The sequence below is a fragment of the Artibeus jamaicensis genome, unplaced genomic scaffold, assembly GCF_021234435.1.
Source record: "Artibeus jamaicensis isolate MK-2021 breed Jamaican fruit bat unplaced genomic scaffold, CSHL_Jam_final contig_700, whole genome shotgun sequence".
Lineage (NCBI taxonomy): Eukaryota > Metazoa > Chordata > Mammalia > Chiroptera > Phyllostomidae > Artibeus > Artibeus jamaicensis.
Genome location: NW_026521930.1, coordinates 5,652,048 through 5,675,047, shown reverse-complemented (window position 1 = coordinate 5,675,047; position 23,000 = coordinate 5,652,048). Strand labels below are relative to the sequence as shown.

The 23,000-nt window shown below is 54.0% G+C and overlaps 1 protein-coding gene across 2 annotated transcripts; it reads right to left on the bottom strand.

Annotated features, from left to right (window-relative positions):
- Positions 1-36: 36 nt before the first annotated feature.
- Positions 37-18,683, bottom strand: STX1B (syntaxin 1B). 2 transcript variants are annotated; one of them, XM_037134320.2, is made up of 10 exons: positions 18,538-18,683; positions 10,095-10,169; positions 9,810-9,909; positions 9,646-9,720; positions 7,066-7,139; positions 6,627-6,735; positions 6,365-6,438; positions 3,853-3,990; positions 3,647-3,757; positions 37-1,909 (listed from the first exon to the last, which is right to left on the bottom strand). In XM_037134320.2, the coding sequence occupies exons 1-10, from the start codon at positions 18,565-18,567 to the stop codon at positions 1,838-1,840; spliced, it is 858 nt and encodes a 285-aa protein (XP_036990215.1). In that variant the 5' UTR covers positions 18,568-18,683; the 3' UTR covers positions 37-1,837. The 2 variants fall into 2 exon arrangements, with proteins under 2 accessions (XP_036990215.1, XP_036990214.1); XM_037134319.2 differs by lacking the exon at positions 37-1,909 and adding an exon at positions 2,627-3,380 and having other exon boundaries at positions 18,538-18,682.
- Between the last annotated feature and the right edge of the window lie 4,317 nt (positions 18,684-23,000).

Genomic DNA, 23,000 nt, shown 5'->3' with positions numbered 1-23,000 from the left:
ATGTGTCTTCCCTTCCCACGGCGCCTGTCCCGTGTGGGGACAGAAGGAAGTGAGCACGCAGCACACCCGCTGTTGGATTGGTTGCTATTTCTCCCGTCCCATGGGGCCCAACCCAGCCCAGGGTGGGGGTGGGGGCACTGGGGACAGGACATGCAGGGCTGAGGACAGAGGGCAGAATTTTCCTGTGTTTTATCCATTTGCAACTCAGTCACCAATAGAGAAAAATGGGTCTCTGAGGGCTAACAGGAGAGGGTGGCCTGGCTCTGGGCCCCCAGCCAGGCCCCAAGAGTCCTGTCAAGAGGGAAGGAGCTCTAGAACCAATGGAGAAACAGAAGGGGCAGGGACTCATGTCAGCAAACACAGCTATATCACATGACACGCCAGCGACACGGAAACGTGCCAGCACACATGGCTGCACAGCGGGCAGGGCAGGTAGAAGGGAGCCGGGGGCCGCCATCTTGTCCTTTGCAGGGCGGGCTGGGGGGTCTGGGGTGAATGCATAGAACACATCATGTACACACACTCCAGACATGGCAAGAGCGTGTGCCGACCCACAGGCACATGGGATGGACACGCGCAGTGTGCTTCATGAGAGGCAGAGCTAGGGTTAAAGGGGCAGGGGAAGCAGTGAGCCCTGGCCGGGCCCGGCACCACCCATGGGGCGCACATGGTTGGAGGCGGAGAAGGGTGGGCCGAACACACTCCTTCAAGACCACACGAAAGACATGAGCCCCAGGCCACACTCCAGGCCACACACGGACACAGCAGCCAACAAGCAAACACAGCACATGACTCAAGACTTGTGCAAGCTCAGGGGCAGCAGATCCTCTGGGATACTCTGGTCCAACTGAGGCCCAGAGACAGGCAGCCAGAGGCCTAACGCCACTCAAGGAGGCGGCAACATCACTGGAGCCACAGCCCCACCCTTTTCCTGTGGCCCCAAGGCTGCGAGAATTCCAGAAACACCTGGGCTGGGCGTCTTGGTTGGGCAGCAGGAAGAGGAAAGGGAAGGCGGGGAGTGCGGGGCCTGCTCCGACTTCCCCAGAGAAGTCCGAGGACAGAGAAGGGGGGCTGTGGTGGGGGTGGACTTTCTGTCCATGAGAAGGATATTCTGGGAATAAACGGGCAGATGCCCCTCTTCAGGACAGCCCACCTTGCGGTTTACACATACTGGCCACACACAGGTAGGGCCCAAACAGCCAGGAAGGGAAGAGACTGACGACCCAGGTTGGGGTGAGGACAGGGAGGGTATCGTGTTCCAGGTCACCTCTGCGTTCTCTCTCTCACACACACAGTTTCACACGCAGTGGGACCCTGGGAAATGATCTGCACACCACTCCGAGTCCTTCCCCTGTGCACGTGTAGTCCCACCCCCAGGGCAGGACACATTCCTGTACTTGTGTGTTCAGTCCTGCGCACGTGGGTCCATGTTTCTCAGCCATGGAGTACGGGGACCATCTAACATTGTCCTTTGCTCATGTGCCTCCCCTCTGCCACCAAATGCACAAAGCCACCCGTATATATGTTGCCTACATAAGGGAGGAGCTGGCCCTTCCTCACCGTCAGGAACTCAAGCCTGTGTCCCACCTTCAATCTTGCCCTGGTGGGGGCACAGCTATTCCAGACATTTCAGCAAATGGGTCTGGGGGTGAATCCTGGGACTTAGCCCACCCGAGTGGCTGCTGCCACACTGGCCATTCCAGGGTATCTTCAATAAACAGTTCCCCAAGCCCAAAGTCCCTGAGGCAGAGCCTAGAGCATCCAGTGGGCCGGCGGGGACCAATACTGTCCTCCCCCCATTCTGAGTACACGATGGAAGGCAGGAATGCTCTCGTTTTCAGTCTGGGATAGCCCTCGACGTGGTGACGTTCTCACAGCCCTTCCAGCAGGCACTCCAGGAGGCATTCCTCTGCAAATGGGAGTAGGCCTGCATGGGCACCTTGTCCATATCAGCACGCACATGTGCTTGTGTGTGTGTGTGTGTGTGTGTGCGCGCGCACGCCTGGGTATGGTTACCTACATGAGGCCTCCTGAGCCTTGGCATGTGCGGGCCTGTCCCTGGCAGAGACACAGAGGAAGAAAAGCATGTAGGCGTGTGTGCTCAGGGGCTCTGAGACCCCACAGGGCAGGAGGCGCCAGTCACACAATGTTGACGCAGCAGTGTGTGGCCGTGCCAGATACGGGGCAACAGCTCCAGGGAGAGAGGGAGGGGCAAATCAATAGGTGTAAACAAACCTGAATGGGGCATGAGTCCTTACAGAGAAACAGGTGCGCATATAATATACAGGGGACCAGAAACACTATGTAGAAAGCCTCTGTACAAATACACACCCATAGACATATTGCAGACAGCACAGGAATACAGATTGTCATGCCCCCCAGAACAGGTGTCTGGTGCACGGCAGGGAGGGCTCTCTGAGGAGACCCACCAGCACTTCCGGCAAACCCTCACACACACACACACACACACACACACACACACGTGTTTCTCACATAGCCTGCTGGGGGAAATGTACATGTATGTAAAAGCCAAACTAGGTTATATATACGTGTACGCTTCCACTCATGTAGGCTGACCCCCAAGGGTCACGACATGCACATGCCTGGGGTGACTAAGCCAGGAAGATTCGCTCTGCATCACGCTGGGCGTCTGCCGTGCCTGTGTACTTGGGCCTGTCCGAAGCCTCGGGGAATGAACGTCCGCACACTGGCAACCTCTCTGCTTGTAGCAGACACAGGGGAGGGGGCGTCAGTGGAAGAAGTGCTATTGCATTAGATTCAAACACAGAACTCCATGTACACAAATTATGTGCCCACAGATTGAATGTGGACACACACATGCGCGCACACACACACTTATTCACAGAGGACAGAGCGGGGCTTGGTGGGCTGTTGTGCTACACCCAGCCGCAGTCTACACAACAACCGAGTGAGGAGGGGAAGCTCAGACAACACACAGACTCGAGGTGGGATCAGGAAGGCTGATGAGGTGCTTCTACACACGTCTACGAACATACACACACACACTGGGGTGTCCACTCGTCTCGAGCGTGTGCCGGCGGCATGCATGTTGGAGTGCATGTGTAATCACGCCTGCTGCTATTTATGTGCGGGGGCGGGGGTGGTCCATGGCGCAGTAAGGTCCAAGGACTCCAGGGTCTGATGTGGGGGTAAAGGGGAGGGCTACCTGGGTCTGTCTTGGGTGTGGGCCTGGAGCAGGGGATGGAGTGAAAGGGGCAGTGGGGGTATTGCTCCCGATGTGGTTGGGGAAGGGTCTGGGAGAGACAGGGGTGGGGGGCCTACAAGCCCAGCGTCCCCCCAATGGATGACGCCAAGACCACCCCCAGCACCACACAGCAAATGATGATCATGATTTTCTTCTGTCGGCAGAAAGGGCAATGGGACAGGAGAAGGAGAAAGAGAGAGACAAAGATTAAGACAGACAGTGAGAGAAAGAGACAGGAAGATGGGGGAGGAGGGTATGAGGAAAAAGAAAAGGGGAGAGAAAACAGAAAAAGGAAGAGGTCAGAGCCGGAGATAAGGCCTTCCAGGGGATTTCATCACTTGTCTCAGCTCTGGCCTGAACCCAGCCTGGCCCACCCAGCTCCAACCCTCCTGCCCCCCAGGCCCATCCCCCCTGGCTCACCCTTCGGGCCTTGCTCTGATATCTCACAGCTTTCTTGGTGTCTGACACAGCTCGCTCCACATAGTCCACGGAATGTTCCACGTTGTACTCAATTCGGTCAATCATCTCGCCCTGCAGAGGGGATGTTCACGGGGAGGGGTGGGGCTGGGCTGGAAGAGGGGTTGGGGGAGGCTCCACATGGTGTGTGTGGGGGGCAGAGGCAGTACCTGGCTTTCCACAAGCATGGCCATGTCCACAAACATGTCATGCAGCTCGCGGATGCTGGTTTCCAGTTTGATGATCTCGTTGTGCCTTGTCTCAATCTCATTCAGTGCCTGCTTCGTCATCTGTGAGTCCATTTTGATCTAGGGCGATGGCGCGGGGGGGGGGGCAGTGAGGGGAGCGGAAGACCACATGTCACTCCCATAAGAGCTCAGAGTCTGCAGCCAGAGCATCTGGGTTCAGATCTGGCTGTCCTTCACTAGCTATAATGGTGGGAAATTTTTTAAACTTCTCTGGGCCCTAGTTTCCCCACCTAGAAACATGGACACTAATAGTGGCCTCCCCACGGTGCTGTGAAGATTAAATGAGTTAATATGTGTCCGCTGATCAGAATAGTACCTGGCACACAGGAAGCATTAAAGACAAGTTTGTTAAATTACAGGAAGTAAAGCTTGTCCCTAGCTCACTACCTCAGCCCGGGGCTAACTGTACCACACATGCCAGGAAGCCTCGGCAAGGGAGGCAGGGCTCCAGGGCCCCCACTAGTGTGGGGGCTCCTGTCTGGTCAAAGGCAGATAGGAAAATGGAAGAAGACACAGCAGGGGGAGAGGGAGCAGCAAGCAGAAAAGGGAGCCCAGATGAGAAGGCAGGGTGCCCACAAGTCCCCTGGAGCCCCCACGACACGAGATGGGGGGAAATCATACAGGAGTGCACCACAGCCTCAAGAGTCAGTGGGAGAGAGACCCCCAACACACAATTAGATACACCTGCTCCCCACAAATGCCTGGCCCAAGCCAGGCCACTCACTTCCCAGAGCACTCATTGTTTAGACCACGTTCAGGCACTTCTGTGCTCTAAAACCGGCCAGGGCTCCTCACAGGCCGCGTGCCTTTACCTTAGTGGTCCAGGACTGGGCTCCCTTTCTGCCCTCATCTTCTACACAAGAGCCAGAACCATCCGGGGGCTGTTTGGCAAGTGGTCCACCTTCCTTGTCTTTGTCCAGTCTGTTCCCTTTGTCCAGAGCAGGGGTGTCAAACTCTTTTTCACCAGGGGCCACATCGGCCTCCCAGTTGCCTTCAAAGGGCCGAAATAATTTTAGGACTGTATAAACGTAACTACTCCTTCTACTCCCTCACAGTTAAGGAGTTGAATTACATTCAGCCTTTTGAAGGCAACTGCGAGGCTGATGTGGCCCCTGGTGAAAATGAGTTCGGCACCCCTGGTCTAGAGTGTCCTCTGCTCATCTCCCCAAGTCAAATAAATGCACAACTTGTCTCTTAGGGCACAACTCAATGCCACTTCCCAGGAAACCTTCTCGGACTCTAGAAGTTAATTTTAACCACTACCTCCGGGCTAGTCTGCATCTTGAACAGCCCTTGCGCACAGCACCAACCACTCTGTGCTGTGATGGTGGGCTAATTGGCAGGGATCAGCTCTGCCCTCTTAGAACTGTTCACCAGGTTCCCTCCATTCTCAGACAGACAGACAGACAGACAGCCTGGGGAGAGCTGTTTTAGACAGCTCCGGGCTAACTGCCCACAATCAATTTGCTCAAAACTAATTTAACAAATAACAATGATCTAAGTAACAATATGCTAGACGGCCACTGAACATACCCTAGTCCTGGTCTAGAAACCTAAACCACAGCCATTCCACCGCCAGAAGCATAAACAGAGAGACAGCACTGGGCAGACTAGAGTAAAACCGAACAAAGAGAAAGAAGAACCACAGCTGGGGAAGCCCATCCATTCGCATGTAAAATGACAAGAGTGGAACACAGTGCAAAATTAAAACAGGGGCTTTTTTTGCCCTGGCTGGACTGGCTCAGTGGATTGAATGCCAGCCTGTGAACCAGAAGGTCATTGGTTCAATTCCCGGTCAGGGCACGTGCCTTGGCTGTGGGCTGGGTCCCTGGTTGGGGGCAGCTGGGGGTGTTGGAGAGGAAACTGATGATCGATGTATCTCTCGTAGGTTGAGGTTTCTCTCTCTCTCTTTCTCTCTCCCTTCCCCCCTCTCTACAAGTAAATAAAATCTTTTTTTTTTAAAAAGGGCTTTCTAAAAAAATCTTCAAAAGATAGGGAAATTAGTCATTGGGTGAAATAACCTGCTTCAGTAAGGTTATCTTAGTACTGAAAAGTTCTAACTCTAAACCTAGACCAGGGATTCAGATAGACTGGCCCCAGCTCTATGACCTCAGCAAGTTATTTAACTTCTTTGTGCAAACTTTTCTCATCTGTGAAAGTGGGTCCCTCAGAGGGTTGTGGTGAGGATTAAATGAAGTTAGCAGGTAAATATTAATATGTAAAGTGCTTAAAACAGTGCCTGGCACACTACTGTGCCATTTTTAGGGGGGTGGCTTCCTGCTCCGTCTGCCCTCACGGAATTCCCCAGTTACAGATCCAGGCTTTCCCCTGCCGGTTATTCCAGGGTGGATTTAGGACCTTGGGTTTAACCTAAGCTTGGGGTGGAGAGGCAAATGCCTTCCAAAAACAGGGCCCATCCCCACCCACGGCTCACATCATCGGTGAAGATGGCCAACTTCCCACTCTCCAGCATGTCTTCCAGTTCTTCGTTGGTTGTGGTCCTTCCGGCTGTGGAAAGGAAGGACTCGGTGCTCAGGGACTGGGCCGGCCTAGGGGCCCGAGGCGGTGGGACGGGGCAGGGACCCGGAAGACCACCCTTCCACCGAGCCTTAGGCCGGGTGTCCCGTCCACGGAGTGGAAGGGCCCGGAAGGGGACTTGGGTGGGCCTGGGGAGTTCGGAGGGGAGGCACTCGTACTGATCTCCAGCTGCCGCTGGATCCGGTCCTTGCAGCGGTCCCGGTACTTGGACTGGGTCGCATTGTATTCGGTCATTACTTCCACGAACTTCCGGGAAAGTGTGGAGTGCTGGGATGGGGATAACACATCAGGAGGCAGGGAGCAGAGACCAAAGAGGTGAATCGTTAGTGCAGGGATGGGGTGGAGAGAAGGGGTGATCGCGCTTCGACCCCATCCCCTCAGGAGTGCACAGTCTTCTAGCGCCTGTTTCTGTGCCACCGCCAAACCGCTGCCGCAGCGGCCAGCTCACCGCCACGTGACCCGTACACGCCCTTCGCTATAACCCCGCCCCTTGGGCCGGCCCGGCACTCAAGCTGCGCTCCGGCCCGCCCATCACCAACCAGCAGGATTCCTCCTGCTCCAGCAAGGTCCCGCCCCGGCCGGGTCGCTGCCTCCTACCTGGGTCTTGCGGATTCGCAGGTCTGCGGAGGAACGATTTAGCCCCTCCTCCTGTTCGATGCTTTGCTCGATCGCTGCAGGAGAGAGGATGCTTTGACCGGCGGGAGACCCGGGGTGTATGGGGCGGGGGTCCGGGAGGTGTGAAGGGCTGACACCCCGGGGCAGGTCCCGGACCTGTCACGCCCGTGGCGAGGGCAGACAGTAAAGGATCCAGGGTGAAGGGAAGGAGGCCGGAGAGTAAAGGGACAGACCTTGGAGGGAGTCAGAAAAGCAGGTAGGAAGGAGATTGAGGGTCGGCGAGTAACCAGACGGAAGGGGGCTATTTGTTCTTTCTGAAGCTTGGGTCTTGGAAAGTCCCACAGCTGTGACTGTGGCCCAGTGTCTCGAGGGGGTGTGGGCTCAGTCCATTGTGAAGGTCAGGGAACTACACTTTCTATATCCTCTGGAAAGGGACAAGAACCCATCCTGGGATTCTTCTGGTGGAAGGCAAGCACTTCATGTGGGTCGGGTTCTAGTGATCACCCCTTCCTTGGAAAATTCTAGGGTGAATGGATGGACGTTCCAACAGAAAAAAAAATAGCTTTCCCTGTGCCTGACAAGATGATCCCTGTTCCTGGGAATTCCCACTTCTACAGGATGTTCTGGGAAAGCGCACAGATTAACTGGGGTGTCTGCTTCTGGATCATGCACTCCTGACACTTACTCAGATTTTCTAAAAAAGACCTTGTGGTAAGATTTACTGTGCTCAGAAAATGCAGCAGGGATGAATCACCAGCAAGTCCTCTCAGGCCTGGAAGGGCCTCTCGCCATTCCTGAGAACATCACTTCCCTGCTCTGCTGGCAGCAGAGGAGATGCGGGGCTGGATGCCCCCCACCCCAGTGCTCCCTGCCAGCAAAGCAGGGCAGTGACCGAGGGGGAGCTTTGGCCCATTTGCTGCAGGGAAAGCACAGGAACTTACACCCAGGGATGGCGGAGTCTCTGGACCAGACTGGGATCCTATCATCAGACCTCAACTAGGGCCTGGCCCCAGAGGAAGGCGTCCTTTACATGGTCTCACTGATTTCTTACAACAGTCCTGGGACTTAGTTGCTTTCCCTAGTTTCTTTCTTGATCTATTCCTGAACCCCTCAGCAGTGTCCAACCTGTGGCCACTAGGCCACGTGCAGCCCGGGATGGCAATGAATGGGGCCCAATACAAAATTGTAAATTTACTTAAAACATCATAGGATTTTTTTTGTGATTAGGAGTCACAATATATTTAATATGGGGCCTAAGACAACTGTTCTTCATCCAGTGTGGCCCACAGACGCTGAAAGGTTGGATGCCCCTGCCAGAGCCCTCCTCATAGTCTAATAGAGAGACTGCTAAGGTCGGAGCTTGACAGGCCCAAAGAAACAAGAGCCCAGGGGTTTTACAGCTGTGTTCCATGGAACCCTGCTTCTGAGAAGGAACTTCAGGGGCTGCTGACAGGAGTGAAGAGGAAGCCCTGGGCCTCCCAGTCCCAGTTCAACCAGAATAGCCTGACTTTTATGTGCTATGTATAGTGGAGTTCTGTGTAAGATTTCATTAGGGGGGAAATGGATTTTTGTTACTGACCACCCCCCTGAAAAGCCAGCTTTGAAATTACTTCTATTTTTCTTACTGTACTAATGAGGAAGCTGAGGGTAGGGACTTGTCCAGACTGAGCTGTTGATGTAAGTTGGACTCCCTCTGCCTGGATTTGCACTTAATGTGCTCCCAGCTAGGTCGTTTCCTCTCCAGCACACTCTCCTGAGTGCAAAGGGTTCGTTTTTACAGATCAGCGCTAGAGGCTGACACATGGCCTCCTGTAGAGTCCAGGAGGGCATCGAGTCTCTGTCCTCATGTCCCTGGACCAAGGTCAGAGCACACAGGCCCTGGCATCTGGCATGCTTCCTTTTCCCCAAAGCCCAGTAGCGTGGCTTGGACAGAGTGGGTGCTTGGTAAATGTTTTCTGCTGCTGAATTACCATGAGCACACATATTAGCATCACGGTAACACTACTATTCCCCTGGCATCAGCAGACAAGGAGGTTCCCAACCCACAGTGCTTTGGGGGAAGGTGGTTATTACCAGCACCCAAGTCCCCAAATTAGAGAGAATGCATGAGCATTTGGCAAGTTCCTCCTGAAATCTTGCCAGCCCCTGATGTCAGCCACACAGTCCAATCTGTCCTGAGCTGAGGACACCAATTCAGAAGCATTTGCTTAACCCACCTACTGGGTGCTTAGCACTGTGCCTGGCACCTGTTCTGAAGAAATGAGGCCTTAATGACACTAAAGCCACTCGGGAGACTATATTTTTCTGACAGATCCTCATGCTGTTGGAACCGGCAGAGCTCAAATGTAATCTGGACAGACAGCCTCCTCTTCCTTGTGTCCCTGTCATGTATCTGCCTCCAGAGAATCTGGAGCAAGAAGGAGAACTGGGGCTTTGGGCTTTCTCACTGTGTGCGCATCCAGCTCCTAGAAAAGTCTGTGGACGTTCCTGATAGAAAGGCTTGTTTGGGCCACTGGAAGGTCCAGCTCTTTCTCTCCCTAGTCAGGGGACTGCAGTCCTCACCTTTCAATTTGGACCGAACCTTGTTGGCCGTCTTCTTGATGTCTGCAGTGAGGTCCTCCAGCTCCTGTTTGGTCTCTGAGGAGGGGGCCGGGATGGGTAATAAGTCCGGGTGGACCCCAGACTGCCTCTGCCCCAGCCCACAGCTACCCCACAGCGGCACTCACTCTCGTCTGGGTTGGGGGCGGCCAGGATGGCGCTGTGCTGTTTTTTCACTTGCTCCACATCCTCTGACAGCTTCTCAATGCAGCCCCGGATCTCTTCCACCTGGGACAGCAAATCGGCTCTACCCAGCCAAGTCCTCAGGCCAGGCAAGGGCATCCACAGGGCTCAGTCAGGGTTCAGGGAAGTGGGCTAGACCCAGAGGGACTGGTAAAAGGCCAAGGGGTGTAGGAATAGAGAGCGGGGGGTGGAGGAAGAGTTGATGGCTGGGGTACTGGAGTCTCAGTTACCTGCTCAAAGAACTCGTCCATGAAGTGGTCCCGATCCACGTGGACCACCTCTTCCTCATCATCACTGTCTTTTGCCTGGGAGGAAAAGAAAGGTGTAGGTCACAAGCAGCTCCCACCCTGGTCCTGCTGCTCCCCGTTCTAGGTTCAGAGCAGGGGTCTTGGGAGGGGTCACATGTAGGGTACATGGCAAGGACCCCGGGCAGTCAGCATGAACACTGGATGTCTTGTGGAACAGAGTATTGGAGGCCAGACAGCTGACAGCCCAAAGACACCTTGCAAGGAATTAGCAAAAAGTCCCCCTTTTGGGGGTGGATGTGACCCTGTGAATGCAGTCACCCTGGAGGCAGGTGGCGCTCAAGACAGCTGCTATTAACCAACCAGTATGAGAGTATTTCAATATTGTAACTACCAGGTAAATGTCAGCCTTGCAGTAGCTGTCCCTGGTTCTGAGAAGACGTCTGGGCTGGAGTCCCAGGAGCCTGACCCTCCTCACCATTCCCTGGCCGCACCAGCCCAGGCCTCACTTTGCTCCCCTCCTCTTCCCCTCCAGCCACGTCCCCTGTGCAAGGTCAATTCGCTGTCAGCTCTGGGCAGCATCAGGTTGAGCAAGCACAGTCGGGCCCAGTAAGGGCTGGAGGAGACACAAAGAGCACCCCGATCTTGCTTGCTCCTTGCGTCTTTCTCCTCCTGCCTACCTGCACCCCCTCAGCTTGCTCTGCCCCTCGCCGCCCCCGCTGCCTCTGACTCTCCTCAGTGTATTCACTTGCTTTCATCCAGCCTCTTCCAACTTCACACCCACCTACTCTCACTTGCTTGGATTTCCTAGTTGCAACTTGCAGCGGCTCAGCCCTCCACCCCCAGGGCTCAGAGACACAAAGGGATTCACCCACCCACGCCTCCACAAAGACACAGACCAGTGACACAGACAGACGAGCTGACACACAAGGCGCACGGAGAGATGCCCCGCCAATACCCGCGGAGATACCCCGACATGCTGACATGCAGCCGCACACAGACCCACGGCAGCGCTGCATGCTGATACGTGTGGACGTATCACCTGCCCCCCAGGGACATTTGGGAGGGCTCTCTGAGCCACTTCTCCCAGCCTCTCAGAGCCTCAGGTCTGCACACTCATTTGGAGCTGGGGAAAAGGAGAGGGGGGCAGGAGGCCCCCCCCAACCCTGCACACTTCTGATTCTAGATGTCCCTGCTCGGGACAGAAGTCTGAGGATAAAAGCTGAGCTCTTCAAGCTTAATTACATCTGGAGCCCAGTCAGCTCCAATGGAAATTTAAACACAGTTCACCTTGATCTCCAGAAAGAACCCACCCAAAACTCAGAGAATCTAAGTACCATAACCTGAATGAAGTTAAGACAGGGTTCAAAAAGTGTCTGCCCGGGGTACAGCCAGTTGGGATCTAAAAAGAGCTCACGTGGAACCTCAACAGGGTCCGAGCAGCCTGCAGGCAGGACCTGCCAGAAACCAGACAGGCTCAGACCAAACCGGACTCGGCATAAACAGGCCCCAGACAGCTCAGATCGAACCTAGACAGAGCCAGATGGGACCTAGATGCAACACAGACAGCCAACTGAACTTGGAGTCAGCAGAGTCCCGGCAGCACTGGAAAGAACCTGCAAGCCCAGAGAAGACTCAGCAGGATACTCCTAAAGCCCCCCTAGCTTTCCACCCAAGCCCCGCCCCCAAACTCCAGGAATTCTCTCCACGGATGCTGGGCCCCACACCACATCAGAAAGTGTGTTCAGTGTTTACATTTAATTCCTAGACAATCTCAACCCAAATGGGGAAAGGGAGGTTCCTCCGTCTTTCTCCACAGTTGCCTCAGAAGTAGGGGTGGCACCAGGTAGGGCTTGGGGACTCCGATGGGACTTCTCAAGCCTCCACCTAACCACCCTGATAGACCTCAGTCTTTAAAGACTCTGAGATGCTCCGCTCATCTCTGAGGAACCAGGGGCCTTCCCTGGTGCTGCCCTTCAGGGACTCCTCCTCCTGGCTCCAAAAGCCAGTCCCCTGCACCTTCTCTGCCTCCAAGTACTCAACTCAGCCCTGCTGCCCACAGGTCAGGAGCCTCTCACCTTCCTGTTCTCCGTCTCTTTCCCTTCCCCATTCTGACTTCGGGCTTCCCGAAGTCTAATATCCTTCTCTCCTGTTGGTCCCAGAGCCAGTTTCTTAGATTCTGCCCTCAGGCACCTGTCCTTGAGACAGGAAGAAAGGTAGAGGACCCAAGACCTATTTGGTGTAATAATTACAGAGCTTAGCGTTAACAGTCCTCTACAGTTCACAAGCACTTCTGCATCTATAATACTGCCCTTTTTTTTTCAGTCCTCATCCAAGGACATGCCCATTGATTTTAGAGTAAGGAAAGGATATAGAGATGAGAGAGAGGGAGAGAGAAAGAGAGAGAGAGAAATCTATCTGTTGCCTCCCGTATGTGCCCGGACCAGGGATTGAACCTGCAACCCTTTAGGTGCACAGGACGACACTCCAACCTACTGAGCCACCTGGCCAGGGCGTCTATAATTCCTTTTGATCCTTACCACCATACACCTGACAAGAAAGGCAGAGCAAAACAAATTATCACTGTCCCCATTCCATAGATGAGGGAACAGGAAGTCAAAAGAAAACAAGAAAAGTGACTTTCCAGAGGGCACTGAGGCTGAAAGGAGCAGGGAGACCACAGCCCCTCCCACGGCCAGAGACCAGGCCGCCTCCTTCCGGGAAGTCTGCGCCAGCCACCTCCCCTCTCGGTTCCTGCTAATTAATGCCCAGTCTGGGCGAGGCTCTGTGCCTGAAAGCCTGGCCAAATTTTATCATTTAACAGCACTTCTACATAGACCTTGCCTTCTTGTTATCTTATTTAATCTTCGTTAAAACTCTATGAGGGGCCTGACCAGTGTGGCTCAGTGGGCATCGTCCCACGGGCCAAAAAGTCACTGGTCTGACTTCCGGTCAGGGCGCGTGCCTGGGCGGTGGGCCAGGACCTGGCCGCTGGGGGCGCACAAGAGGCAGCGGATCAATGTTTCTCTCCCTCTCTTCCCCCCCCACCGCTTTCCCTCTCTCTAAAAAGTAAAAATAAAATAAAATAAACCCTCTATCAGGACCATTGACCAACATAATTGTAATTATGGCAACCACTTACATAGCCTGTTAGGGATACCGTTCTATGCACTCTGCATAGACTTATCCATTTAATTCTTACACATGACCCCCTGAGGTAGATATTATTATAGCCTCCTTTTATACATAGAGAAACTGAGGCACAGAGAGGCTAAAGAACTTGCCCAAGTCAGCAGCCAGAAGGCCACATCGGACTTCTCCCTTCTGAGTCTCGGCCCACTGAATGGCAGTAACATCGACCCCACATGGTGGGTTGGAGGCCAACGAGCCCCAGGAAGAAAAGTGCCTGATGGTGCCAGAGTGAGAATTAATGCTTGGTGAGGGCTGGCTATCACTGCCTCCCCTCGCCTGTCACAGATGAGGACACAGGCTCGGGGAAGTTGTTGGCCTAAGGCTTTGCAGCAATAAGGCCAGAGGTGGCACCTAAACTGTCCGGTGCTAAATCCCAGGTTCTTTCCCCCCCACCCTTCTATTCCTGGCCTCACAGAGTCCCTTCTGCTCTGTCCTCACTACTGCTGGACTCCTGTGGCCAGGACAGAAACACAGCAAGAGGCGGCTGGCTGCCAGGAGATCTCACCCGGGAAGGCAGGCAGGCATTGCAGCCTCCGCTTGGCTCTCTGTGCGACCCCAGGGGACTCTCAGCCCCTTCTGGGCCCCAGTTCAGCTGGGAAATGGGTGGGCTGTGCTCATCAAGGGCCCCCACTGCTCTGAGGCATACATGTTTAATAATGAGCACAGCCTCTATTTCCAGAAGAAGTTGGCCAAAAAGAAAGCCAACTGTGGGCAAATTAGATGACCTAGGAGAAGATGATCAAATGTGCCTGATCCCCTCTATGAACAATTCAAGCCTGTTTCCTCATGTGAAAAATGAAGAAGAGAAGAATTATACGCATCTAACACATACGTACTGATGACCATGAGTTCGGCCCTGTTACAAGTGTTGTGAATTTCTTTTTTAATCCTTACAGCCATCCCATGAAGTAGATACTATCTTTATTCCCATTTGACAGATGAGGAAACTGAGGCGAAGTGAGATTAAATAACTTGCCCAAGATTACACAGCTTATGGGTGCTGAGAGAGCGGTGTCCGGACTTGAACCCAGGCACTCCACTCTTTAGCGCTCACAATCCCTCACGTGTTTTCGAGGATTGAATGAGAGAGAGAGAAGATCCCGGGCACCTTCTGGAACCACCTTAGAAATAGGGAATCATATCCAAGCCTCCTTCCCCACCTGAAACACCCAGGGCCCTCCGCGTGTTAGTGGCAGGAGATTACACAGACAGACACGTCCATGGAAGGAGGAGAGGGACGATGGGAGCCAGCAAGTCAGCGATCGCAGAGACAGACGGTGAGAGGGTGACTAAAACACAGGCGGAGAGAGACTGGAATTTGGTGATAGAAGAGTCACAGTGTGTGTGTGTACAAGGTCCATGTATACACACGTGCTCACATGTGCTCCTCAGGGGTGCAAGCATCGCTTGATCTAGAGGTAGCGGCTGGTCTCCACGGGAACCCCCTTCCATCCATCCGTCTCCCTGACCTGGGCCTCTCCTCTTCCAGCAGCCAGCATGACCTCACTCCCCTGCCTTCCCTGCCTTACTACTTATTCTCTTCCTCATCCTCCTTCTGCCCCACTGAGTCATTCATTCATCTAACAAGTATGTATGATCTGTGCCGAGTTCTCTTGCACGTGGCTGCTGAGAAAAGTGGTGAGCAATACAGGAAGAAGGTCCTGCGGCCAAAGAGTGGACATCCCAGTGCAGGAGACAGACAATGAAAAATGAACAACAATTCCGGATCGTGCTAAATAGCAGGAGGGAGATAAACCAGGAGACGTGATGGAAACAAGTGACAAGCGCTGCTTTACACAGGATGGCCAGGGAGGCCCTTTCTGGGGGCTTGACACCTGAATTAAGTCCTGTAGGAGTCAACTGTGCTACAGTCTGGGGAACGCAGGATTCAAGGCAGAGGGGATAATATTCAAAACAGAGGGACCAGCATTCTGGGCAGAGGGAACAAGTGCAAAAGTCCTCAAAAGCAGGGGTGAACTTGCTGTGTTTGAACAGCAGACACAAGCCCGGTGCAGCTGGCTGGTACCAATTCATCATCCGGGGCTCCCTGGTCCCTGCCTCCTCTTGTGCAAACTGGGCCACTCTTTCCTTGTTATTTCAAGTCTGCCTTTCCAAATCCCCTATGGTGCTGGACCATACCTGTGTGCCACACATCTGACTCAGTCCCTGCCCTCAGGGTGCAGGTTGTCCTGTGACAGTCCCCACTTCCCACCAGGCCTCAGAGTCACGCCCCTCTCACCGCAGGCCTCACCTTTCCCCACTTCCCAGTCTCCCCACCTCCTTTGTCTCCTGCCTCCCCACTCCACAGCCGCCCCACAGGCTTTAGCCCACAATGCGTCTCCTTGCGTTGCTCTCTCCCACAAGCCTTCTCTACCTCAGGTGCTCCCCTTCCTCTCTTCTTGGGCCCCGTCCCTGGCCCCGGTACTTGGATCCTGGGGTGCCAATGCAGTCGACTAACTCCAATCTCAGGCTCTACTTCAGCCCAGCACCTCCCAGTTCCCAACCAAACGTGTCTGGCGAACTGGAAACAGAAAACCCTGGTTTGACCCTGCGTCTGCCATAATAGATGTGTGACCTTGAGCAAGTCGGGTTACCTCTGTGGCCCTCAATTCTCTCTAAAGTAAATTACAGTCACACATCCCCGGAGTTCAAGAGAAGTTAGTTTGCTGTAGAATAACACAGACACATAGAGCATTGCTGGGTACCAGGCCTTCTTCTGGGTACTTTTTGCATAGCAACTAATTTCAGCCCTTGGGATAACTCGGCAAACTGTTATCCTAAATTCACACATGAAGAAACTGAGAACCAGAGAGGTTAGGCAACTTACCCAGGCCACATAGGAAGCAGCAAAGCTAATATTTGAACCCAGACAGTCTGACTCCCAAATCTGTGCCCTCACCTGCTATGTGATAAACCTGTCTGAGAAGCCCTTGGGAACTCTAAAGTACTGTTGGAAAGACAATCGGGCCCGCTGGGCTGACATCACCTCCCACCACTGCCCCCCCCCATCCCTCTCAGCCTCTTAGAGAGTCCTTTCCCAGGTCTCCCACACCCTGCCCAGTCTCTCCCCCCGCTTCCCAGTCTCTCAGCTCTTCGCTCTTGCAGGGAGAAGACCCTCAGCAATCCTAGCACCTGGCAGCTTCTTCCCTCCCCAGCCACCCCTCCCAAACCTCCGGTTCTCCAGAGCTGTGACTAGCACCAGAGCCACCAGCATTCGCCCAGACCCCTTTACCCTCCGCACCACTTCCCACCTCTTCCACCTGGCTGCCCATCAGAGCCCCGCAGACAGGATTCCTCAGCTCTGGGCAGGGCCCCCTGACTCAGATGAGGATTCCCTTCCCCCGCCTCCTGCTCTGTCCCTTTGCCCTTCCTCCCTCCCTCTCTAATTCCACCCCCTCACCCCAACCCGCTCTCCATTTCTCTGGGTCTGGGACTCATGGATAGTCTTGGCAGCAGGGAATCTGGGTTCACACCTGGATTCCTCACTTGCTAGCTGTGTGACCTTGGGCGAGTTATTTAACCACTCTGGGCTTGAGGTTCCTCAACTCTGAAAGGAGGTAGTATCTCAGTCTACCTGCCTTCCCATGAGGCAGGTGAGGGCCTAAACGATGACAGATGGCGACCTGCCACGGATGAAGACTGCATCTGGAGAGAAGGGTAGTTAGGGCAGAGACAGAGCCAGCCTGCCTGGCTGCCTCTGATTAGCCACGGGAATTTGGTTAAGTTACTCAACCTCCCTGGGCCTCAGTTTCCTCGTCTATGAAATGGAATAAGACTAGTTTCAGCTTCCTAGGGTTGCCCTGACAATCAAAATAAGTGAGTGTGTATAAAACACTTAGAACAGTGTCTGGCACATGAGTGCTGGCTATCTTTATTATTGTAAGTTTACCTATTCGGTAAGTTTAATAAAGACATAAACCTTCAAAATTCCCTCCCTCATCCACCAATTCCTTCTTCCTTCCTTCCCACTTGCCAGCCGCCTTCCCCAGAGACAGCGAGCACTGGCCTCCAAACCCCTTCCTCTTGTCTTTCAGTAGCGGCCTCCTCCCCCACTCCAAAATCCAGGAGTTCTCCAACCACAATCCTTTACCCCCCATCCCACCCCCATCCCTGACTGTATTGAGACTTCGGTTTCAAAGGCCAAAAAAGCCAAGACACATGTCAACTTGGCAAAAGGAGAACCCAAGTTCCTGTCTGATTCTCCCACCCACTTGCTTGGTGACCTTGGGCAAGTTCCGGCCCATCTCTGAACCCCCGTTTCCCGATTGGCCAAATGGAGTAAGTTGGCTGGGCCGGCGCTTTATTAACCTAACACCACAGGACCCGAGCGCAGGGCAGGTTGTCAGCTCTGCCTCCCTGAAGCCCCAGGTCGTTTCTCCAAATGCCCCAGCATCCTCCCCACCAAAGGAACGTTCTCACCAAGGCCCCACTGCCCAGCCCCTCCAAGTGGCAGCCTTCACTGCAGACACCAGTGCCGCCCTCCTTCCTGTCACCCAAACACAACTTACTGCCTGGCCGGGCTCCTGGCGCCCGGCCTCCCCAGGCCTGCAGCTCGAGGGCCCACGTCCGCCAGCCCTGACTGCTCAGGGTACCCCAGTTCCCCGCGCAGAGCACAGTCCACGTCACACAGCCCGGTTCCGTGGCCCTGGGCCTGGAACCTCCTCCTCTTCTCTGCAACCCCACCTCCAACCTCTGGGGTCACCCCATCTCAGGCCCTGGCCCTCCGGCTGTCTCCTGAGGCACCCCTTCCATCGTTGAGTCTGAGGTGCCCCCTTCCCATGGAGGAGAGCAACACATGCGTGTGCACACGCACACACACCTCATCCACCGCCAGGTGCTGGCATCTCAGTGCCAACCTGTGCCCTTCCCGTATCACCCCCATCTCTGGTCCCGCTAGACTCAGCCCGGGGCTGACGGCACCCTGCAATTCCTTCTTAGCATTTACTCTTTCCCATCCTCAGATTAGATCCTAGGGGCCTCCTGGGAATGTGGGGTGTCCAAGACCCCTGAGACCTCTCCTGCCCCTTGTCTCTCACCAGCTTCCAACCCCTGCAGCCACTGTTCCCCCAAATGCAGGTTCACTGAAGCACATTATGTGCCTCCAGATATTGTGGCGCCCCTGCAACCAACCCCCAATCATCATTTGCCCCCACATTTCAGCACCTGCCCCACTCCACCCCCACGCGCTCCCGAAATAATGGGGTCCCTCCCCCCATTTTCCCACCCCCAAGCTTACACTCCGCAGCTCCTGGGTCCGATCCTTCATCCTGCGACGGCTCCTCCTCCGCCTCGTCCTACTGTCCCTGCTGCTGCTCCTACCTCTCGCCTCGGTGCTGGAGGCCGGGGGTCTGGGGGCGCTGGGGGGCAGAGCGGCTGAGGGAGGTGCTGCGGTCGGGGGCGGGGCCGGGGGCGGCGGGCAGAGAGCGGAGCAGGGGCACCGGCCTGGACCAGGCTCGGCTCTGCTGGGGCTGCGGTGGCGATGCGGCTGCGGCACAGGCTTGGATGGAGGGATGCGGGAGCCGAAGCGCGGGGGAGGGGGGTGGAGGGAGGTAAGGAGGAAGGGAGGGAGGGGGGAACCGGGAGGGGGCGGGGAGCAGGGGGCATGCGCAGCACCCGGGTCTGGGGGCGCCTGGGGGTTGTAGTCCGGGGGATGGGGACCCAGGAGAGGAGAACTGGAGAGTCCCAGAGGGAGTGGGTAAGGGCAGAGCCAGAGACAGGAAGAGATGTGGAGAGAGACAGAGGAGATGCCGCGGGGAGGCACAGAGATGCTGGGCGTAGGGAGTGGGGAGGTGGAACAGCAGCACGAGGAGGTAAGAGAATGAATATCCTGGGAGAGGTGCTGTGAATCCTCTGACACCGGGAGGTACAGATACATTTTATGTTTTGTCTCTGGGAGTCTCTGTGTGAGTCTGTGTACGACCACCTCTGTGTGTGTGTGTGTGTGTGTGTGTGTGTGTGTGTGTGTGTCCCTACAGGAGGCTCTTTGGACACTAGAAATAGCAAGACTGACCCTCTAGGTGGCTTTTGTGATGCAAGGAATCAGCCACACTTAGCTGAGAAGGACAAGAGATATGTTTGTCGAACAGCCTTCCCAACTTCAAGTGCAAGTCCCTGGGCACCAGGGGGTCTCGGAGCTCTCCTTGTCTACCTCTCCAGGCAGGCTGCTCACTACCTGACCAGAACTCCTGGCCTGTCTTTAGACGGCTCTGACTTAAAGTGGAAATTCGTCCGTATTGGGAGGGGAGTTCTGGTGCCCCTGACCACCCGGCACCCTGCAGCCCCCTCCTGGACGCCCACCTCTCCTCTCCCCAGCCCCACATCAACTCCTCCGCTCCTGCAGTGGGGCTTTGGCCCCAAGCAGGCCTTAAACCTGTTTCTGTCAAGTAACCAGTGACCTCTTTGATATCAAATCCATCAACATTTGTCCGGCCTTATCCTCCATGACATTTCAGGGACTCTAATGTGACTCTAATGACCTCTCTCTTCTTTCAATCCTTGCCTTCTTGGTTCCCAGTCTGCCTCCTGTCTCTACACCCTGCCCCCCAAAAGCCCTCTGGGTGTTGTTTCCCAGTTCCTCACAGACCCCCTCCTCTTCCCACAACCCTTCCACAGCAGGGTTCCCTGGGCCCGATCCCAGGTTCTCTTCTTTCTTTACCCTCCAGCCTCCCCACATTCAGCCGTCTGTACATGTCTATGGTGTCCACACCTATACCTGCAACTCAAAGGCAGCACCTACTGTGTGCCCGAGCACCAAGCTGGGCACCAAGGGCACAGAGACAAAAGATGTGATCAGAGCCATAAGTAGAACCATAACTGTAGTGAGTGAGTCCAAGGCTCTGATGTTGGAACTGCCCCAGCTGTGGAGGCCTCGCCTTCCCCCATTGTGCTCCTTCCTGTATTTTCTGCCGGAGATGGCACCTCCATCCACCCTGACGCTCAGCGCAAACAGAAAGCTGCTCTTGGAGCCTCCCCTTATCCATGACCATCCATTATGTCCAGGTACAATGCTGAGCAATTTACATAATCTTCCCAGCTCCAGAGCAGCTACTGCTGTTGTCAGGACTGTACAGATTAGGAAACTGAGGCTTAGGATGGTTACGTAATGAATCCAAGTTCACAAAGTTAGTAAAGAGTAGGACTCGGGCTCTCCCCTGCATTATGTGATTTTAAAGCCCATTCTTGGGAAACCACGGTGTTATATACAGCTTCTCCCGCAGTGGCCAGGTCCAGAGCTGCCTCCTGGGTCCTTCCCATCCGCACCCCCTTGGGGCAGTCTAGGTCCTCATCTGCCTTCACCTGGACCATCAGAACAGCCTCCTCTCTGGTCTTGTCACCTGTAGCCCCTTTCCTTCATGTCCATCTTTCTCCACAACCACTAGTGTGGTTGCCCCCCCCCCCAAACCAGTGTGATATCAGTCCCCTGCACCACGCCCCGACTGCCTCCTGATTACACTCAGTAGCTGCTCTGGCATTTGAATCACACCACCATGACCTCACTTCTACTGCTGCCTTCCCTGTGCCACCAATGTGAGGCCTTAACGACACTGAAGAAGCACAGATCCCAAAAACCTTGGAGTCCTTCATTGTGCCATTTCCTCTGCCTGGCACATTGTTTCATCCCTTCTCTGAAGGTCATTTTCAAGGCCCAGTTCAGGCCTCTCCCTGAAGTCCAGGCAGACAATGTTCTGAGGTGTGGGCTGAGTCTACTTCCCCACTAGACCAGACTGGGTCTGATTCATGTCTGCCTCTCCCCAGCAACCAGCACAAGGTCAGGTACAAAGTAGGTGTTCACTAAAAATCTAAGTGACTAGCTCTGGCTGGTGTGGCTCAGTGGATTGAGTACCGGCCCGCAAACCAAAGGGGCACCAGTTCAATTCCCAGTCAGGGCACAAGCCTGGATTATGGGCCAGGTCCCCAGTAGGGGGCGCACAAGAGGCCACCACACACTGATGTTTCTCTCCCTCTGTTTCTCCCTCCCTTCCCCTCTCTAAAAATAAATAAATAATTATTTTAAAAAAAATCTAAATGACTAAATGAGTCAGCGAATGCCATATTCCTTTACACCTTTACCCAGGAATAAAGACAAAGAAAACAATCTCCATGAAGGTGAGTATTTAAATTTGTTTTTTAAAAGACATGTTTATCGATTTGAGACAGAGACAGAGAAACATCAATGTGAGAGAGAAACATTGGTCAGTTGCCTCCCACACGCACCCCCGCTGGTGATCAAACCCACAACCTAGGTGTGTGCCCCGACTGGGAATCCAACCCTTAACCTTTTGGTGCACAGGACAATACTCCAACCAACTGAGCCATACCAGCCAGGGCAAAGGTTGGGATTTTTGTTTGTTTTGTTTATTTCTGGTTCTCCAGTATCACTGTGGCACCTGGCACATGGTAGGTGCTCAATAAATGCATACTTATTAAATGAATGTATCAGTGAAAGGTGTGAACTCAAATTTGGTTACAGTTCTAAAGGTAGACACAGGTGCACAACACACGATGCAAGGACCATGGTGACTCCTCTCATTGCTCAGTGATTTTGATCTCACCACATCCATGATCCCTTGAAGGATTCCCCGTAACTCTATCAGGTGAGTTGCTGGAACTGCACACCCACCTCCTGTGCAGTCTCCTTGCCTGACTGGTCTTTCTAAAGCATCAGTATAACCAGGCCAGCCTCTGTGGAAAACCTTCCCAGTTCCCTCGGCTCTGACTTCCTAATCTGACTGCACACTTTCACCACACCATCATCCCTCGTGTTCTCTGATTCCAGTCCCGAGCTGTCCCTGCATTTCCCCACTTCCATGTGTTTCCTCATGTTGTTCCTGATCCCTGAACACCCCATCCTCTCATATTCCCAGTGCAACACCTACTCTTCTTTTTATTGATTGATTGATTTTATTTTTTTTAAATATTTTATTTATTTATCTTTGGAAGGAGAGAGGGAGAGAAACATCAATGTATGGTTGCATTTCGTGCGTCCCCTGCTGGGAACTGACCAGCAGGGAACCGGCCTGCAACCCAGGCATGTGCCCTGACTGGGAATCGAACCGCGATTGTCTGGTTCGCAGGCCCGTGCTCGATCCACTGAGCTACACCAGCCAGGGCTTGATTGATTGATTTTAGAGAGACAGGAAGGGGGCGAGAGAGAGCCAGCAGGAGAGAGAGAAACACTGACCTGTTGTTCTACTTATTCACGCATTCATTGGTTGCTTCTTATGTATGCCCTGACCGTGGATTGAACCTGCAACCTTGCATATCAGGACAATGCTCTGACCAACTGAGCCACACAGCCAGGGCCAAGGCGAAATCTTGGTTTTTAAGAATCACCTCAGGCAATTCTTTTTAAAAAATATTTCATTTATTTTTTAGAGAGAGGAGAAAGGAGGAAAAAAGAGAGGGAGAGAATAATTTATGTGTGAGAGAAACATCGATAAATTGCCTCTCACATACCCTCAGCTGGGGACCTGGCCCACAAGCCAGACAGGTGCCCTGACTGGGAATCGAACCAGTGACCTTTGGTTCACAGGCCAGCACTCAATCTACTAAAGCCACACCAGCCAGGGCTCACCTCTGGCAATTTATATTTTCAGTCAAGTATGGGAGCCACAGTTTATCAGGTAGGCAAGGCTAAGGCTAGGTTATGCTGGGTAAGAAATATCCTCCCAATCTCCGTGACTCAACACAGCAAAGCTC